This window comes from Stigmatopora nigra, chromosome 22 (assembly GCF_051989575.1).
Source record: "Stigmatopora nigra isolate UIUO_SnigA chromosome 22, RoL_Snig_1.1, whole genome shotgun sequence".
In the NCBI taxonomy this organism is placed as follows: domain Eukaryota; kingdom Metazoa; phylum Chordata; class Actinopteri; order Syngnathiformes; family Syngnathidae; genus Stigmatopora; species Stigmatopora nigra.
Genome location: NC_135529.1, coordinates 1,327,775 through 1,348,827, shown reverse-complemented (window position 1 = coordinate 1,348,827; position 21,053 = coordinate 1,327,775). Strand labels below are relative to the sequence as shown.

The window sequence follows — 21,053 nt, the reverse complement described above, 5'->3', positions numbered from 1 at the left end:
AGATTTTCCCGCTCAGGTTTGGATTATAATTGTTACACAGATTAGGCGATCCTTGTAAAATTTGATGAATAAATGTGGAACGTGTGAGTTACATGGCATACAAAAATATATTTGTTAAGGGTGATATCGGACCCTAGGTGGATAGTTGAAGTGAGCTCCAAACCCAATTGCAACGGCCTTACCTTTCCTCATTGTGTTCCATCTATCTAAAAGCTTTTTGCCTGAAATAGTATCTCAGACATACAGTAGACACCAAGACAAGACAATAATCCGTTTCCACGGAGAGGTATAAGCTTGATGAGGAGGCGTGTGTATTACATCATCAGGTGCGTATCAAGTTCAAGTATTCAAGATAATCAACCTACTTTATTTTGACCGAAAAAATAAGTAACATAGATTAGTACCAAATGTTAAATAACTATCTGTGTGAATCAAAACAAAAAGACAGATTCTGCATTTCCTTAACGAAGCAGTTGAATTACTAAATTGAAAATCTTCGGCAATATTAGTGTCATCAGCAGCAGGCAACCATGTATTCATGAGGCACTGAAGCAAACAAAAGTAAAACTGGAAGGAGCCCGAGAGCTGCTCTCGTAAATAGCAAGCTTGAATTCGGCTTTTCTATTTGCATAAGTCAACGTTGTGGAAAATCCATAACTCATTTGCAAGGCTCTTTTGGAGCCTACATTAACGTAAACAAGCACGCTATGTATGACATACAAAGTACAAACATCTGCGTCTGACCGGTATGAAAACCTCAACAAATGTATGTAAAGGAAACAAAGTTGTAAGAGCTGCACGTATGCAATAGCTGGGCTCATAATGCGTTTGACTGTAATATTACTTTTATTTGAACTTCGAGAAGCCTTAAAGTAGAGGTAAATGCAAATGTTCTGTTGCTACAACAATTCTTCTAATCCCTAATCCCCCACTGTAAATCTACTTCATCAATCTAAAAGAACATTTGTCAGACCGAGGAAAAAAAATAAAACCAGTACAAAAAGACCATTATTCCAGGCTCAAAAGATGAAAGAGTAATATTTTGGCAAATGCAAAAAAGGTAAACACAAAACCAGTGTGAAGTGCCAAATGACAGGCTTGTGTAGTCTCTAACCTGAAAATCAACCATACGAGGCAACGGCAATCATTGTTATCTTTTCATCTCAGGTCATCAAAGAAAGCTTCATGCTCACTTCTGAACCTTTGAACAGCCTGTGAAATATAATACGCAGCCGCATCTAAATGTTTATTACACCAACTTCATGTGTTGCACTGACAATCTTCCTTAAACTTACTCCTGAACTGAACACTCAATCACCAAAATCCATCGGACCCAGCTTCAGGGTTTTGTATCAGATAGAGGAACTTGCTTTCCAGAGTAAACAACATACAAAGAGTAGATTCACATCACATAAAAATCCCTAATCTGGTTTTTAATGTTCATTTTTCTGGTAGCTCTTCCCCTTTGCTGCTTCCCAAAGAGGAAATGAAAGGATGATCTTGCTACGCTGCTCCTCTGATCACTCCCCCACAAAACAAATAAGAACATTATTGACTTGCAGCACCACTGATACCCAACAACAGAAAACTGATGTGAAAATGTATGTCAAGATGTGTTACATAAGGGGCAGTCACACCAGAAAACCTCATAGTTCGCTGTCTTGGGACTTTTTTTCACATTGCAATTTTTGCAAACGGCCAAAACAGTCTGGGTGGGAGAAGATGGTAAGCACGGAAGCAAGCAATCATGGAGCTCCAGATTGCAGCACTCATGCTCCTCCCATGCGCACCCCTCAGACATTGTCTTGCTTTTAACAAAGTGTTGTTAACTGAGGCCACAGCTTTTGTTAGAACACAGGTAAAGACTTGAAATAAAAAGCGTAATTGTATGGGGGACCTAATTAAATGCGATGAATACACTTCATTGCAGCCCAGTGAACACTCTACATTGCCACTAGATGTGAGTGTGAGCGTGAATGGTTGTCCGTGTTTTTGTGCACTGAGATTGGCTGGCTGTGAATTCAGGGGGTCCCCCGCCTGATACCCGCAGTCAGCTGGGATAGGCTCCAGCACTCCCCCGTAACCCTTGAGGTACAAAAAATGAATAAAGAAATGAAAAAAAACAACACTTTAGTTACACATTCGTGCAAAGTGTACTCGGAAAATAACAAAAAAGAAGACGTAAGATAGAATGAGCACTATCTTTACTGTCACAGAACAAGCACCTGGCATGCGCCTGTGGTTATGTGTTCTGAGTAGTCTTATTCATAAACTACATGAGTTAACTGTCGCTTCGACACATCTGTTATTTCTCGGCCTCAGCTGTGACACCACATCGAAACTGCGAGCAGAGCTCAAGTGTCTCTTTGTGCGAACAGGAAAAAAGATTAATTCCTGGACACTGCCTCAGCTCAAACCAAAACATGGCTTTGCTTTGGTTAAAAAGGAAGTGTATAAGGTACATAAAGGAAAGATCTTCCCAGTGAGTCATCTGGTTTTAATGCAGGGCCCACTGGTGTGGATTACAGGTACATATTACAGGAGAACTCGGGTTGACCCCCTCATCTTCATCTCAGGGGAAATGGGAGCCCACTACGGTGATGAGTCTCAAAGCCAAGGCCCACGGGGATAATAAGACCAGTGGGAAGTAAAACGGGACCCTGATTGATACCTTTTTCCATGAGGCAGGATCTTTTTGGATACTATATTTTCCTTAAGACCTCAACCGTATCAAAGGATACTTATCATTTTTGAACAATAATTGCTCAATTGAACAATCAAACATCATCAGGAACAGTTGCGCATCAACATTTCCATCATACAATGAAAGAGATTAACAACTCCAAAAACAAAAAGCAGAATGAAGGATAAAGGAATTCTGTTGCAGCAACTACAGTGAATGGCCAATAAATCAGTTTGCTTTGAAAACCTCATTGTAGATAAAAACTAATAACAACAGGATTGACAAAGACAGCATTTGCTCCAATAAATTGATTAAGACCAAACTGTGAAACATTAATGGAATACTGCTGCTTTTCTTACTGGTTGGTCTCTTACCTGTAGTATCTGGATTGTAGATAAGTAGAGCAGACAGCTTTGGAGACGTGGCTGGCTGAGCCAAAGTCAATGACTTTGACTCTATAGGGCTGCCGAGATGGATCTACAAGCATTATGTTTTCCGGCTTCAGGTCAGCGTGTATCAGACCCAGACTTTTCAGCTTCATTAATGCCGTTGCCACCTGCTGCAAAACTGGTCGGATGTATTTGAGAGGCAACGGGCTAAACTTGTTCTGCTTCAGGAAGTCGTAGAGGTTTTGCTCCAGCATCTCAAACACCAGGCACGTGTGGTTCTTATGCTGGAAGCACTCATAGGCCCTCACAAAGTTGAAATCATCTGCGCTCTCCGTGCTGAGACGCGCCAGGATGCTGACCTCAATCTGACCCTGCCTGGCATAAGACGGGTGGTTTTTCAGGATCTTGATTGCCACTATCTCGTTGGTACCCCTCTTCCAGCACTTGACCACCTGCCCAAATGTTCCTCGTCCCAAGAATTCCAGTACTTCATAAGTGTTGGTCATGGAGCAGAGCACCTCATGCTGCACCAATTGGTAGTCGCCCTCATTGTTGGAGCTGCTGTTCTTGGACGTCGCCGTGGAGGCGGCGGTGGCGGCCGTCGCCACCGTGGCGCCGCTGGCTCCCCCGTTTTGGATCATCGGCTGACCGTGCTCCTCGATGATCTGCACACTGCTGTTGTTGTCGAGCTCCTCACTCTTACGTTTAAGCCCACATCGCTGATAGGTGTCCAGGAGACTGACCGTGCTGCGACGAATGAGATTGTGAACCCCTACGCCGCCACCACACCCTCCGCTGCTGTTACTGCCTCCACCTACGCTGCCCAGCAAAGAGCCAGGACCCCCAGAGGTGCTACTGGCAGAAGCGACCACAATGTGTGCCGCGCTTGCTGGGAAGATGAGTGCTTGCTCGTATGGCAAGGTGGAGCCGGCTACCTGCAGAGAGCTGTTGATTCCGAGGGGGCCGCTGATGGCCGACACGTTCTTGCTGCTGTTGTGGCTGTAGACTTTGCTGTGCGTGCCGTACCCTGTCATATCCCAGTTGCAACTCTGCTCCACCTTCAGTTTCTTCACGCTAAAGAAGGCACTTGATTGAAGAGTGTGAGGAGAGAACACTTGCACTTGTGAGGCCATACCTGTAACAAGCGGGCAGAAGAGGGAGGGGCCAAAAAGGCAAAATGAGAGGTTAGGAATTTCAGCGTCTATGAAACATGAGTGGTAGCTTGAAGCTTTAAATAAAGACAGCTTGGGTCAGAGCAGGTCTTTAAAATGCTATGCGTACATAGAGACGCATTACCATGTTAACATCATTAGCAGACTAAACACATGTATCAGATATCCTTTGAAAAAAAGTTTGACCACGCTATTTTACAATACATAAATCTTAAAATTGCTTATTGTGTAGAAATATACATATTGGGGAAAGGTTGTTTAGAAGATGCATTGTTTACTCAACATCATTAAAAAAATGTTCCCAATTTACACTGTACATAAAAAAGGTACCAAAAAGGAAAATAAAAGATCAGACACTTTTAAAATGACCCACGACATGAGAAACTGAGACACAAACATGTATCATTCTTACAAACAGTACTATTAACCCTAACCCCTAAACAAAAGTCCCAAGGAATTGCAATTTCCTCTTTTGCTCCACATGCCTACTGCATTTATTGGGACACAGTAACTCACTTTGCAGGGAAAGACATTTTTGTACAGAAAGCTATAAGAGCAGCAGAAAGGAACTGAACTCTATCTCAACCACAGATCCTGAAGACAACAAAACAAAAGCAAAACTGCACAACTGTGCACTTAACTGTTGGGAACAAGATGCCTTAGAGTAAGCAAAAGCAAACAACTGCCCAAAAATAGTCACTTCTTTATCTCCCTTCCTTTGCAAACAGGCCTGTTTGTGGCATTGAAATGATTATCACAGCACACAGAAGATTATATGCAGCTCATAATTATTCCGTACACTTTCATTAGGCTCTATTGGTGGACTCTAAACAAAATAAGAGCTTCCACCTGGCTACGGCTACATTCACACGTAATTAAGTTTCATTGCTGAGGAATTGACAGTAACTCTTTAGAGGAACCATACTTGTTAACATCAACTAAAACTCAGGCCACCCACGTCACTATAAGGCAGTTGAACATTTCCACTGCATTTGTTAGTTTTAAAAAGAAGCACAAAGTAGAAAACGTATCTCATGATGACTCATTGTCAGCTTGCCACATTTTGGGCACTTAGGAGCTAAACCATACATTTCACATTACATTTAAGTATCAGTGAAAGCATGCATATTTATGGAATCTATTGTATGAACAGGAATTATGGGAAAGGTCTCATTGCTTTGTCCTGAGGGGCTTTCAGAATACATTCAGTAAAAAGCTGTCAGCCCTCTATTTGACATTGCTTCATTTATATTCTAGCAAACTCTTTTTGTTCCATATTCTGTGCTTCCCTTGGACATTGCTGCTATCTCTGCAGTCATCTGGTTTTAGTCCTAATGCTGATGGATTGGAACTGTAGTGCACGTTAGAGGATTTACAGTAAGCTTGACAAGTGTTACAGCTCATGTGGCACGTCCATGTGTCCGATATTACATTTTAAAGCTTGTTATATTCCTGTTGCTGCATGATCATCACGGTGTATTTTTGGTCCACCTACCAGAGTATGTTATGCAGGTATGGATTGTCTAGCATGGTAATGAAGAACGTCCGTGAGGCTATTAGGGGCAAGGCTGACTACTAATCACATAAGCTCGGAAGGCCAGATGTCACTTCTTGGATTACTAATTCCTGTGCCTGTACTTTTCTCTAAATATAATTTGAATGATGGGCTGCGTCATTCAGTGGCGTCAACTGAATGTGACTGAAAGCCAAACCGGATAATCACAAGCGCGGACACTAAGGGGGTGGGCGGCGGACACTGAGATTGCCAGGTCTCATTCTTGAAAATGTTAACCAGCATCAAGGCGGAAATGTTTGACTTTATTTAGATGTAACACTGTGGTCAAAGAGTTCACTTGATATTGGCTGCATGATGCAAAGAACTGAAGGCCACACAAGTTCCTTTAAACTGGTTAAGAACAGGAATTAGAAGTGGATGCTTACAAATACAGACAAAAACAGACATGTGTTTTACGCATGTGTCCAGAAGTGTTTTTTCCCCTCATTCGGCTGTGTACGTAAAAGTACAAACAAAGTGCAGTGTTAAAACCTATGAAGCACAAATAAGTGATTGCATGAACCAACAGTAAGAGGTCTAATGGCTGGAATGTTATCTCATGACAACACACACAGAAGCAACAAAGTGACTAATTATACTTGTTTGGGTAAGCACAGCACCCGAACCTCATGAAAAGTTCAGATCTGTTGATTATTTTGGAATTTGACCCACAGTGCTGTTAGAAGTAACCTTTGCTTAAAACGGCTTTTTGCAGTGTATTGAGTTTTAACTGAAGTTAAGACTAAGTTGCTACAAATTGACAAAGATGAGGCATGAACTATACCTAAACAAACAGATTGCAATTAAGGATTCTCGAGACTCATTTTCCACTGATTCTCCGGCAACATGTTGAAATGGTAATAGTTGATGTTTTCAGAAAGATTACTTCTCTGACAGGGGCTGTTAATCTTCTTTTGGGAGGATCAGGGCAACATACCATGCGAGGGAAAACCTGAGTTTGGGAGATGATGATCAGAATAATAACTATGCTATGACCTGCTTCTGTTAGCATAGTTTAATTCATTGTATCAACTAAACACTAAACGATGAAGAATCATGTAAATACTCAATTTTAACTAAAGAAACAGACACTATGCTTCCCAACTTCAGGTTTTATTTTACCGTGCAAAGCTGTTTTTGTAAAATTGGTGTATAGTTCAAATCCATAACACAAAATATTATTCCCTGTATTCCCTGTAAATATGACTAATGCAGCAAGTGGTCCAGGCTCTGCTTGCACCATATTGAAAAGGTGCAAAATGAGACAACATTCATCACCTAGGAGATAAGCCAAAAACAACAGTCGTGTCGAGATTTTGACTGCATATATTTGGACAACTTGCAAAGGCCAGAGATGTGGGGCATCCAGGTTTTAGTAGTCATTGATTTGACTTATTTTCATCTACAAAGAATTTTCTAATTAATATTGAATTTGGAGACCATCATCCACTGTGAGGTAAAGTAAAATAATTTGACATGTAATAAATTCATACTAATATATTGGCACGATCGGTGAGTACTCTCGGGTAAAGAGGCAGGGATTCTTATATGATTTTTAAATATCTTTTTATCTTTTAAAGTGGTATCAAACATTGCTTTTTATCAAGTGCCGGGCTGGCATGATGCCATATAATTTAAGTAGATGATACAATTATCACCATGCTGCCTATATTACCAATAAATACCAAATCGTTATCAATAGAAGGTTTCGGTGCCATTACAGCAGCACCATTTAAGTTGAAACATGGCCATAAACATTTCGGCTGATATTAATGCGGACAAAACTTCCAAGCTGCCTGAGACTTCATTAAAAACAGGATTTTATAGATGAAACAGGCTCAATCCTCCGCTAAATACCAGTAGAAAAGAAGGATTTGAAAAGAATGTTTCTGTGAAACATCTCTCATCTTCACCGCTCATCGTAAGGTATGCTTTTCTGTAAAGTATAGCTGGCGGGCTTTTTAGACTGCTTTCCTTTCAATCATTTCAATATTCTAGGTTGAAGTTGGCTCTTCTGCAGCATTTAATCAGTAAATAAAATGAATAAACTGATGTCAACTGTTGAGCATCATATTGTCCATATAAAGGAAACGAGTGCCAAATTCTGACTCTGCACAAGCGCCCTCACTTGCCTGTGGATATTATTGAACATCCTGTTTACTTTTTTAGCCCTCTCATGTCTTGCTTATTTATAGTGCAATGCATCATACAAGCTTCCAGCAAGGTTCTGACATGCTGACTGCTGCTCCATCAGGCCGTGCGAGTTCCCTCAAATCTCTTAAAAGCCACAGAAAGGGGAGCAGATTCATCTTGCAAAAGGACACCCAGCAAAGCAATTATACAATGTTTTAATAATTCTTGCAATAAAGTTGACACTTGTCAACTCTGTCCTGCATGTGTGCACTTCCCAAAAAAGAGAAAATGCATTAATGTGTAAACCATTACAAATCATTGTGGTGTTTTCTCACGCATAGAGAGAATAAGTCCAAACACACACACACACACACACACACACCTTTGGTATAGAGTTTTTGGATATAATTTGAAGTCCACCTACACAGGAAATGTGGAAAGATAAGGCTACTGCAATTCTTTTTAGTGTACCCATAAAATGCCTATCGTAAGAGAAAACATTTGATTTGTTTATACTAGGAGGTCAGAAACTTAACTGATGGTCGTTGAGCTGCTGAGGCTGGATTTTTTTATTAGTCAGATCACACGTGTTGCAAATGTACAAAGAACAACATGTGACTTCTATCCCCTCAAAGGGCCATAAAAACAGAACCAAGGAGAATTCAAGAAATGTGTCACTTGAACACTCTTGCTTTTAATTGGGAGGTTCATCTTTGTTCGTTTGTCCATCCGGATCTCAGCGGACCATTTCCTGGTTGGTGGTGAATGACATAAAAAGTTACGACCGGCGAAAGGGATTACACTATTTTTGGTCCTGAGGTGGCAGGGAACAGCTTCTGTCTATTCGTTTACAACTTTGTGACTCCTGGAGAATAAGATAAAGTCAAGTCACAGATATCAATTCCACAAATTTCATGGAATTTTAGGTGAATCAAAATAGCTTTTGCTTTGAGGATTGTATCTACGATGAAACTTCTGCTGGTGGAGGACCAGAAACAAAAATATCAGCCCAAAGTGGTAAGCAGGAAGCAATTAACTTAGTTAAACATACCATGCACCTTCCCTGCTTAAGATTTACCAACACTTAGACCAAGCAAATATTTCTGCAAACATTAAATTGTGTGCTGTCTTAATTACACTAGCTCTTTGGGCAAGGCCCTCTGATAACACATAACACTTATCATTTACAAAACATGAGAACCGAGTCTCTCTATCACACTTCCGCTCAGGATCAACATTAACAGCTGCACTTCAACACATGGAAAGGCATGAGTGGTCGACATCATGGGCGGAAGCATATAACAGAAAAAGAAAAGGCATTGAAAAGCGGTATGGCACATCATTTTGCGTAATATGAGCTGCTGAAAGACATAAGAGGTTACACTGTGAAAGTGAACAAAGACCGCGTGTTGGTTCCTGCAACGTGAAGTTTTAATAGGACAGCATTTCAAAGGCAATGACATGCAAGCAACGTCGCATACAATGATGCTGACAGCTTCACAAGGACACTCTTGCCTGCATATACAATCAATGGGAGCCACGTTTCCCTCTATTCCTTATGTTTACAGGATGAGTGGCCTATCGTAGGTTGAATTGGGGACAAAAATGGTACATTGAAAAAAGAAGAAATGGCCCCTCGTAGCCTGAATTGGGAACAAAAAAATAACAGTGAAGAAAGAACATATGGAAGATTTATATTTTACTCTATGTTGGCTTTTTATGTTGTTTTTCATTTACGGAGCTTTGGAAAAGTCCATCCAAGCAAAGCGAGAAGTCTGGAGCCAGAACCTCAAATGGGAGGAAGAACTGCTGACCAATATTGCAACATGGTCTATTGTAGTTTTTTTTTTCTGCATTGATATATTGATTGGTTTAGCAAAATGAAATTGAAACCAATCAAAACACAAAACACGAATCAACCTCGTCATCGTTTAGACATGCTCAGTTAATAAAGATAGTGTTTGCATATTTTTCAGGTCTGAAGTATCATTCTGAAGGACTTATCAGTAGGTTAGAGAAAATTCCTACAACCTACAGACTTGGTTTTCCTGACACTCCTCAAATGCATCACAAGCAATAAAGTTTTTCAAGCGCTCCTCAACTGTATGTCGGATCCGCATTAAATCACCATCCTAAAAAACACCCAAAGGAATAAATGGAAAGCTCCACCCCTTTGAAACCTCATGGTGATCCTTGACAAGTAAGGAACCGGTCCAACCTGAATAGAAACCACACGAGACAGCACCTTGGCTTCCTGTATTTCCAAAACAGAAAACTGACAAAGAACCATGTCGTAGAAGTGGCAAGGTTTAATTCACAGCGAATTATTGGATCTGTCGCTCAGGTTCTCTCATGCTTAAAAGTGGGATATCTTCCAGAAAAGCTACCACATGTTGGATTATAAGAAATGTTGATATTAGGAAACTGAATTTACCATTTAAAGAGCTACACAACCACCCTGTGTCTCACATTTGAGCTGATACGCTTTATATGTCCCTGATGTGGTCTTCCGGGCCCCCAGCCCTCCACCTCCCCACCGAATCAAATACGGAGTGTGGATGCTACACATGCCTTCCCAAGTGACAAGAGTATGTGATATTTCAGCAAAGGGCGTCAAGTGTTTCTTTGAGCTCCACCAAGATTACATACATGATTGGGTGGCCCTTGTATTTTTCTGCCTCCTTAGTGCAAGTACCCCTCCATATGCGTTTAAATTACCTCATTCACTGACATTGATATCAATAAGTGGAAAATACATTTTCATTTGGCAGGATGGGCATCTAGTTCAAATGGATTAGACATCTATCGCTGTCAAGTGAATGAGTTAAAATGACCACCGCCTTGCCTAAATGTCCTCTTTTATAAACTCCCCATTCTTCCATGCTGTCCATGTTTCCGTACCATATCATTTCGACAGACACATTCGCCAATTAACTTAGCCAGGCACGTGTCCTTAATCAACATGACAGTGTCTCGTAGAACAAAGCATAGGCAATAAAGTTTGCAGACTCAGTACAATGATTCAGCCTGCAAAAACATACTTCTTGCGTCCTTATAGGAAAAAATAGCAGCCAAAGTCAGCCTCGTGGGTGGAAAATGCTTGTCTAAATAGCTTAAACTGCATCATTTACATCTATACATACGATATAGGTCCATATGTGTAACTTTGGACCTCATGTGGTCACTTTTAGTTCAGCCCTTGGTAAACGGCGCCGTTTCCAAAGATTGTTAGCAGGATAGAACGGCGCTTTAAGGGACACAAGTTGCCAGTTGCTGTCATCACGAACATTCTGATATATATTTGTGGTGATCATGATATGCACAGGCCTGCTAGATTCATTGCAGTTTAACTTTAGACCTTTTTTGTGAATATACTTCTTGCACAGTGAAATGTTGCTGTGCATGTGGGAGCAAGCCATTGCTTTGTTCCATCACAAAGCATAGGAGATTCCAGATGTAGGAAAAAGACAGCCAAACTGAGGAAAGGGTCAACGAATCTGGTGACAGTCCCCCGCCTTAAAACCCTCCACCTCTGACCTCTACCAGTGCTCCAGAGGCAGGAGAGAGGGGCTTCATCTCGCAATCCCACTCCATTACTGACCTCTTTTTATTCCTGCAGACTTTTCAGCCTATGTCATTCCCCATCTCAGCGCCTCATTGTGTCATTGTGTCTCGGGTCAAACGCAAAGAGGGGAGCGGGGGTATTGGGTTGAACGGTTTGCAGAGCCATGCGGTCGGCTCGCCTCAACAATCCTCCGACTTTGAAGTAAGAACTGGCTTGACAGCACAGTTTAGAGCTGCCATTAACATGCATCTTGGGTGATCCGATGGCATAAGGATAATAATACATGATAATAATACAAACCCACCTGAGTGAATTTGTGCAAGAAGAGATGAAATCCAGTAATGGGGTGCTGATATGGAGAAGAGTTCATAGCAAAAGGAACCTGGGCAACACGTTGGAAGGAGACAATTTGACCTTTTTCAGTAGTGTCTCACCGCGTTAAGAAAAGTAAAACTAAAGAGTAAATTAACTACAGCCCTCACAGGATGAATGTATATAATGCTTTCTGTCAGGGATAACATGCAAACAATTTCATCTTTTAGATCTTTTTGATTAGAAGGGATTTAATGCACAAGACCAGGGCAAAATTCAAATACAACTGTATACCAAAGAAACAAATGATGTTTGTTAAACAAGAAGCGCCACACTTAACTAACACCACACTTAACGGCTGTTTTTGAATGTGTTTTACTGCTGCAACACATTCACGCTCACATTGTGCCCCCAATTAATGAAAATACAACACAACTAAACAAAGCAAGATTGAAGCAATTGTCACTGTGGGTTTTTCCATCTTTTTACAACATTCCATATCCTTCTAAGGGGTGTGGCAATTTTTTTCCAATGAATTCTCTCAAATCTGGTTTGTTTCTATGTGAAACTTGTATTGCACTGAATAATTTTTACCTGAACCTGCATCGGCTTTGCTCTTTGTTGCAAATTAGTCAACACCTGGTGATTAGTGTGTCGGCCTCACAGTTCTGGATCGAGGGTTTGTTCCTAGGTTGGCCCTCACTGCGCTGAGCTTGCATGTTCTCCCTGGGCATGTGTGGGTTTTCTCCAGGTATTGTGGCTTCTTCCCACACTTCAATAACCTGCAAGGCTGGTTGGAAACTCTAAATTGCCCCTAGTATTGAGTCTCTGAGTGTGATTGGTTGTCGATTTCCTTGTGCCCTACGATCGTCTGGCCAAGTCAGTTGGGATAGGCTCCAGCTCCTTTCAGAGAAGGGCGTGAAAAATGGGTAGCCAAGAAAAACAATGGGATTATGAATTGGCACAATGCATACCAAAATTCAAGTTGACGTCTGGGGGATTAGTGATGGAACAAAGCAATGCGGACAACCCGATGTTTGACGATGAACGAAAGTTAATGGGTGGGATGGGCACGATTAACAGAGAAGCTTATCAAACTGACACACGTGCACACAAACTACTTGTGCCGTACAATGTGGCAATCGGGCAGCTGCTAAAATCACACAGGCACCATGCATGCTGGCCAGTAGCTTCTTAGTTTATCAACAAACAGAGCTGGATGGAGGGACCGATAATAGATAAGTGTAGGGGGTGGGGTAGCCTAACATCGCCTATATGTGAGAATCGAGAGGCTCACTAGCAAACTCATCATGAAACAAGTACTATTTAGAAGTCTGCAATGTGTTATTGAAACCCTGAAAATGTCACCATTATGAGAGGGTAAAAGATGTCAAACCCATTTGATCTGTGAGGGCTGACAATACAGTAAAAATACATTGGACATCCACTGACCCTCAATGGCAATCAATGAGTGAATGAAAAACAATTGTCAAAGCCGAAAATTATGGCGACAGCAAAGAATGGATCTTTCTATTTCCCAACACACAACAATATCATTTTTAATGGTGTAATGTGTAGCACTGAAGACATGCAAGCGACAAATCCGATAATGCAGCCCAACAGCTGCCGTAGCGAGACGTTATCCAATTATGCCACAGCTCAACGTACAAGCAGCTCCACTGCTGTGGATGTTTGAAAGCACATGAAAATGAAGAAAAGACTTTATGAGGAACACTTACAGTCCAATCTGAGAACGGTACAGAATGTACCCCAATGGGAAATAAATTTGATACCCTAATATTTGATCATGTTCGTTTCAGGTTTAAGAACTTTTTGTTTCACTCAACTAAATACGCATTTATCCCAACAGGTCCTAAAGTGGGGTTTGAGTTTCAATCTTCTGTACGACTGAGTTTGAGAACCACTGTGTAATTGTTACCTAATGGGCCCAACAAAAGGTTGTATTCACTCACTTTCATGAGGTAGCATGTAACTCTTTGTTTGAACTGTGGCTCATATCAAAGCACAGGATAAGTCAGACCATAGCTAATTATACCATTGAGCCGTTACTGACGGTATCACATTCAGAGTCAAAGAACAACATTCATCAGATATATCCTCTCTTAACTGTCCTGATGCCTGAACTACAAAGGCATACATTTCTAAGGGGAAGGAGGTTGCCTGGTAAACAGAAAATAGTTCCTAAATGGTACAAGTCCATCCGAAAACAAAGTACACACAGATAAATGTAAGCAATCCATATGTAATCATCATTTTCCCAGTGGACACAAAATAAATAAACTAATAAATGTGTTGTAACTTACTATCATGAATTGATAAGCAAATTTCTACTTTTCAAAAACTGTGTCCATGGTCACATAATTAGGTGCATATGCAAAGTTTAAATTAGAAGCTGTCATAATCCTATGTTTTTCTTGATCACTGAAGTGTGAGAAAATATTTCATTGATCTCGCAAACCCTCCTTTTCTTATTAAAATATATACTTTTTGTTCATTTATACTGGTATCTGGTATGATGTCCAACCTGCCTCTCTTTACTGGGTTCTATTACTTTTACTCTGTGCCAGAAGCAGCTGTTCCAGAGTGACACCACGCATCAACAACAGCACAAAAGGAGAAAATGGGGCCTTCAAAACACTCACTCTTCTACTTTGATCTAAATGAAGTGTCAGCAACTGATGTGGTCGAGACAGCCACGCTTTCAGAGGTCTGCAAAATGTTTCAGGAGCACTAAAATGTAGACTGAAGTGACTACAGAGAGCATGGGGATCATAAAAAACCTAAAGTATTTCAAGCCGATGTGAAAAGTCACAGAAATAATCTGAATAAAGTTTCCGTTTAAGTACTACGGGTAAAAAAAAACGATAAGTTGAAACTTTTGAAATCATCACTGCTCATATTTAAGATTGGACTTCCTGGTGTCTTTTCTGCAGTCTGACCTCGTCTGTTTCCCGAAACTTCCTGAAAACTATTTTGAGAGTGCTCAACCATTAGAATACATTAGAATTGCAAAGAAATGTGCAAATGTGGTAAATGGACTTAATTACTTTTATAACCTTTCTACTGTCACGGCACTCAAAGTGCGTTGACACGATATAATCATTCATCTACTGATGACACACCATCAGAACCACGACACCCCTTCTTCTATTGACTGTTTAGAACAAATCAGTAGAAGCACTAATAATGATTTATACCTTATCAACTACTATACTGTACAATTTCACTATTTCCGACATGGCTCTCTACTGAAAAGTCAACAGGTCGCCAACCTGACCAAAACAGCACATGAAAACAAAAAGAGATTAAGTGAACAAAATTGTAAAAACACAAAGGACCCTTTTCTATTCTGCGTTGATCTATCTGGTGAGGAAGAATAAGAAATCTGATTAAGCACCTTGGAGATAAACTTGTAAAAACATCAAAATAATGGTTGAACACACAAAAACAAGCACAAAGTCTTTCCCGGAAGAGTGTAAACACAACTTCAAAGCATATTACTTACTACAAAGTACAGCAATATTTTTTCTGCCACTTTGACTCTCTGTTCCCGTAACGACCAGGTGACTTCTGTTCCGGGCAAGCTATTTTGTTGTATTACGTCCCTAGGGACTGAACATACCAGCCTGAACGACTGGGAGTCATCCAAAAAAGACGTAACCCAACCACAGATTCTGAACACCCAGAGAGCTTTTCCTGCATTTCTAATCAACATTTAAAAAGGCCTGACCTTGGACCGAGAGTCTGGGTCACGCCCTATAAGGAAGAAATCAATCAAATGACTCCCAACCAGGGTGAGCAGAGGAAGGAGGGAGATGGAGCTTAGAGTCATTTCTGGGAAAGTCACCCTGTCCTATGAGGAGAAACTTCCTTCCAAGTCACAGCAGGGTAAATTCCCTCTAGCAATGTTCCCCTTTGTACTGTATTTGCTCACATAAGGTAAAAAGCCTCATCGGTTACTGTGGCTGGACTAACCAAACATCAATCTGCCTCTGACACTGCATTGCCAGTCACTGCCTTCTTTCTTAGCAGGATCTGAGTCACACTTTACCCACCCGTTTGGTCATGAACTAATGATCTTCACAGAGGAAAACTGTCACGCCAACGACCCTATTTTAACTTTGTCAACACATAATGACTCGCAATCTACATAATCTTGAAGGCAAACACAATGGAACCAATGGGAAGGTAAGAGAAACAGAGACAAAAGCAAAAAACTGGAATGCTCAAGTAGAATGGTTAATAAGTGAGAAACAAACCATTTTATTCCATGTATTCTTTTGTATCTTAGCAGGCAACATCCTGAATCAAAAGGATGATGAAAATTTGAAGGTAAAAAACTGCAAAGATTCCTTCTAATTCAATTTAACATATCTTTGCAGCTTTGGAGGTGGACTTGGACAATAATTATCGGAAAATGTTTTGTCAACAGCAATAATAATAAAGCTTTCAATACATTTTGAACTGCACTTACACCACCCGAAAAATGGTTTCAAAGTTTCAGAACTGTTTATGTAATGCATCTGACATGATATAGTTTTTGCTTAATCTATTCAATTTAAAATACACCCCACTTTATCTCTAGTTTTAAGTCTTGACACAAAATGTCTGTAGTCCACTGACACATTTAGAGGAAACGGATCCTACATGTTTAGGTTAATAGTTGTCCTCTTGCCAAGGGGGTGGGCTGGGGGGTAATCACCATTATAAGGCCCTCCAAAATGTTGTTTCCAAAAGAGACTCTGGTCATTTCCACGGCGACTGCACATAACAGCCCTCTCCAACTTTGAGGGGAACAGGAAAGGTAATCAATTCCCCCTGGTGTCTCCTTTTCTTCCCTCTCGGAGGCGAAGAGGAAAGCCGGCAATGTAATTTGCACTAATTACCTTTTCCACAGGCGTCTCAAATTCAACTTTCCTCTTCATGTGAGAAAACCTGTGCCTCAAAGGGTCGTCGTCGCCCCAAATGGAAAAAAAACCTATTAAATACAGTTGCAATTTTAAGACATTGAATACCACTGACGACATAAGACATTTAACCCATTTTGACTGGGATTGACTGGCAGCCAATGATCAAGGGCATTGTAACTTAAGAATTCATAAGAATTCATGCCTCCCAACTTAAACGGGTTGTACTTAATATATCAGTGGCAAGATATAAGTTAATAAGGGGCATATAATTGACACTAAACAATGTGTAGCCTTCACAATTCTGGTTCAGGAAGATCTCTTTACCATTTGCACACCTTGTGAATGGGATTAATATAAATAATATAAAAATTACAAAAAAGAGTTTCCATTTGATGCCAGCAGAGGGACTACAGAGTAACTGTAAAAATATTGCACATGACGCTAAACAAATATTAGAGACATCTGGACTCATTATTTGCTTGGTGACGCATTGGTTTGCATGAGGCTCCGATAAGAATGCAGGTGTGCACCACTTCATCAAAGAATATTCCAAAGAGTTTCTTTTCCCCATCTTTCTTTTACAGCATTCAGGCTAGTAGTAGCAATATGACGATTTCAAATTATAAAGCGACTCATTTTCCACAACTGCTGTTTCTACGAGCAATTAGAGTGAACCAATTGCGTTGATTTGCATTTATTTACGACACATTTGAGATCGAGATCGATCGTACGTCAAAGCTGAACACTTGATGCCAATTACAATCAGTGTTTTATTTTTGTTTGTTTGTTTTTGTTTTAAAGCCCTTTAAGTGACAGCAAATGGATGAGCATCAAGGGGGCGGCATCCAACGGGATTAGTCACGGACATGTCGCCGCAGCCATAGCAAATATGAAATTATTCTTCTTTTTTTATAGTGGAATCGATACGGGAAGGTACCAACCAGCGTGACCATATGCCCACGGTTCTCTAGATTCTACGGCACATGGATGTGTTACAAAACAAAGAAATTAGGATTAGGGTGAAAGCAATCGTTACGTGTGCCTTTTTCCATTCATTCGAAGGGCACAGGTTGGCTCTTAAGCAGGTGTTTGCACACATAATGACTCCTCTGGGGAAGAGGGAAAAAGCGTGTAGAATCGCCTGACAGCATCGTCGGACTTCTATTTCAAAAGATTCAGGTCGTCCTCCAAATGTGAGCGTGTGTTGAGTTGAGGCGTGTTTAAATGATTTGACAGAAAGACAAGGCAGACGTGACCCCCCCTGGATCTCCCTTTTTTCGTGCGCTTACCTTCGTATACAGGGGCCATCGGTGCAAGGCTTCGCGTCATTCATGGCAAACGAGGAATGGAGATGTCCGCTTAAAACTCAATCAAAATCTGCCATCTTGAACGAGGGACGAGAGCACCGCGTCGGTCTCCTGCATTACTGGCCCGCTTCATGAGTGAGGGAAAAGACTCCTAATTCCCATCCGGACCGGGGCGTCTTTCAAGCGGTGGTTCCGATGACCAGTCCCGGCGAGCACACCTGCGCCCGCTTGCAGCTTTTTGGGGGGGGAGGGCTCCCGGAGCGTGCCGCGACCGAAGGCTGACTTTCAGCTATTGTGCGACATATCTGTGGAAGTGGGGAGTCGGCAAAAGTTGCAGAGGACTGACTGAGCGAAGCGAGTTTTGCTGGGCGAGAGAGCGAGTGAGCGAGTGAGCGAGTGAGCGAGTGAGCGAGTGAGCGAGTGAGCGAGTGAGCGAGTGAGCGAGTGAGCGAGGAGCGAGTGAGCGAGTGAGCGAGCGAGCGAGCGAGCGAGCGAGAGAGAGAGAGAGAGAGAGAGAGAGAGAGAGAGAGAGAGAGAGAGAGAGAGAGAGAGAGAGAGAGAGAGAGAGAGAGAGAGAGAGAGAGAGAGAGAGAGAGAGAGAGAGAGAGAGAGAGAGAGAGAGAGAGAGAGAGAGAAGAGAGAGGAGAGAGAGAGAGAGAGAGAGAGAGAGAGAGAGAGAGAGAGAGAGAGAGAGAGAGAGAGAGAGAGAGAGAGAGAGAGAGAGAGAAGAGAGAGAGAGAGAGAGAGAGAGAGAGAGAGAGAGAGGAGAGAGAGAGGAGAGCGAGAGAGCCAGGGAAGGAGGAATTGAGTCGATTGTCGAGCAGGTCGATGGGCGGAGGAGAGGAGCCAGGGGAAAACAATCGTCTGGAAAACATGATTGTAGTTCCAGAGTGATGAATATGATACGTGGACAGAATAATATTCCTGTTCTGGAAGTCATTAATAATCCACATTCATTCATTTTTTTGAATCACTTACAAGGGTCGCAGGGGGGTGCTGGAGCCTAGCCCAGCTAAGTACAGGCACCAGCACTCTGAATTGGTGGCCAGCCAATCACAGGGCACAAGGAGACGGGCAACCATTCAGGCTCACAATAACACCTAGGGGCAATTTAGAGTGTTCAACCAGCTTACCATCTTTATTTTTTTTTTCCATTCATTTTCCATACTGCTTATCCTGACAAGGGCCGCGGGGGTTGCTGGAGCATATCCCAGCTAACTATATGGGCACCAGGCAGGGAACAACCTGAATTGGTGGCCAGCCAATCGCAGGGCAGAAAAAGCTGCCATGTTTAATTATTGAAAAAAAAATAATAGTCTAATATTGACTGATATTGAAAAGAGCTGTACAGTACATATCACAAAGGCAAGAATGGCTTCATGATTTGTTGTTTTCTCTACTGATATTCAAACATAATCCATGGAAAATAATCACTAAAAATATTACTCGAGTTAAATTTGATGGGCAGAAATGGGTATTTAAAAAAATCATTCATTTCCAAGCCGCTTATCCGCACAAGAGTTTTGGGGGTGCTGGAGCTTATAACTAAGGGCAATAGGCAAGGTAAACCCAGATTTGGTTTAATTGTCCTATGGTGCATGTTTTGGAGATGGGGGAGGAAACCGGAGTACCCAGAGAAGACCCACACAGACACAGGGAGAACATAGAAACTCCACACACAAAGCTCAGAATCTTAATCACAGAAATGCGAGGCGGACATGCCAGAAAATAATTAAATAATTTATTATTGTAGTAGTGGGGTTGTATCATATTGACTTATCCTGTTGACCTTTTTTAAAAAAAGCAAAGGTGCTACAAATTGAAGGTAGTGTATTTTTTGGACTGCAGTAAATAACCACAATAATAATGACAAAAAACCTCTTACCTACTTGTAACTCTGAAAAGCAATCAGCAAGAAAATCACAACCTACTTCCCGTAATGTTATCCTTTAGGCATAACTAAATTGTACTCATTGTAATTTGATGAGCAGGTTCTCAAAAGATAAGACCATTAGTTTAATCATTTCACAAATGCGTCAATTTCAATTGTGCATACTATTTTGCTTTCTGTGCATTTCAGTCGGATGATGCTATGTGTTCGTTCATGTGTGCCTAAAACCAAAGCCTACACACGCTTTGCACATGCAGAATGAATTTGAAAGGAATCGGATTACATGGGCTCACGCCAGTGTGATTAATCTGTCATTTAGCAGCGACGCTAAATTGCACTCGCAGCATTATACACAGCAATCTCGAAATGAAACGTGTGGATGGAGACTTGTGGGTGGACGTCGGAGACCGATGAATTAGAGCAGATCGAGTCCAGTCTGAAACTAATCCCGCAATAGTAATATATATTTATTTTTGAACCTCATGAAAGCATTCAGGTAACAAATATCATTGCCTACATTTGTGATCGGATTCAGCATTTACCAGGATTTCCATCCTATTCTGCAAATATTAATCTTTCTTACGTTTTGTCAAGTACAGAAGGTTCAGGTAGATCTACGTTTTTTGTTTTGCATCAAAACACAATGATATATTTGCCATTTTGTAAACAATGCAGGCTTCGTTGACCTACGCATTTGTATTGGGTGGACCTCACACCTGCTTAGATGGAAAACTGCTGTCAGCAGAGTGTGAGCCGGTGGCAAAAACTGCGATACAAGAGACTACACACATAATGCCAGAAATGAAAAGAACTGCACTTCACATCATGTTACTTATTTACTCACCCTTGGTCTTACTGTGGTGTTTACCATCCACAGAAGGGAAATTGTACCTTATTAGTTTTCAACACTGAGATTTATTAGGTGTTTGTCCTTCTAACTAATACAGCATGTTTTAAAAAAAGGCATTAAAAAGAAATAAACTGGAGGTCTACCCTGTTATGATGAACTGTCAACAGATGTTATAATGAGAGTTGACATTTTAGTTCAACTTTAATTCCATGTGTAAGAGATTAGGAAAGGTTGACAAAAGATGGACAGACAGGCAGATGGTCAT

The 21,053-nt window shown here is 41.2% G+C and overlaps 1 protein-coding gene across 2 annotated transcripts in view; it reads right to left on the bottom strand.

Moving 5' to 3' along the window:
* The window catches only part of LOC144215449 (homeodomain-interacting protein kinase 2-like), a 57,521-nt gene extending 39,095 nt beyond the window's left edge, over positions 1-18,426 (bottom strand). For both annotated transcript variants that reach the window (XM_077744385.1, XM_077744386.1), the window contains exons 1-2: positions 18,030-18,426; positions 3,058-4,207 (exon numbers count right to left, since the gene is read on the bottom strand). In XM_077744385.1, the coding sequence (XP_077600511.1) occupies positions 3,058-4,207; positions 18,030-18,069 (1,190 nt within the window). In that variant the 5' untranslated portion in view covers positions 18,070-18,426. The remainder of the gene's footprint in view (positions 1-3,057; positions 4,208-18,029) is intronic.
* Positions 18,427-21,053: the final 2,627 nt, after the last annotated feature.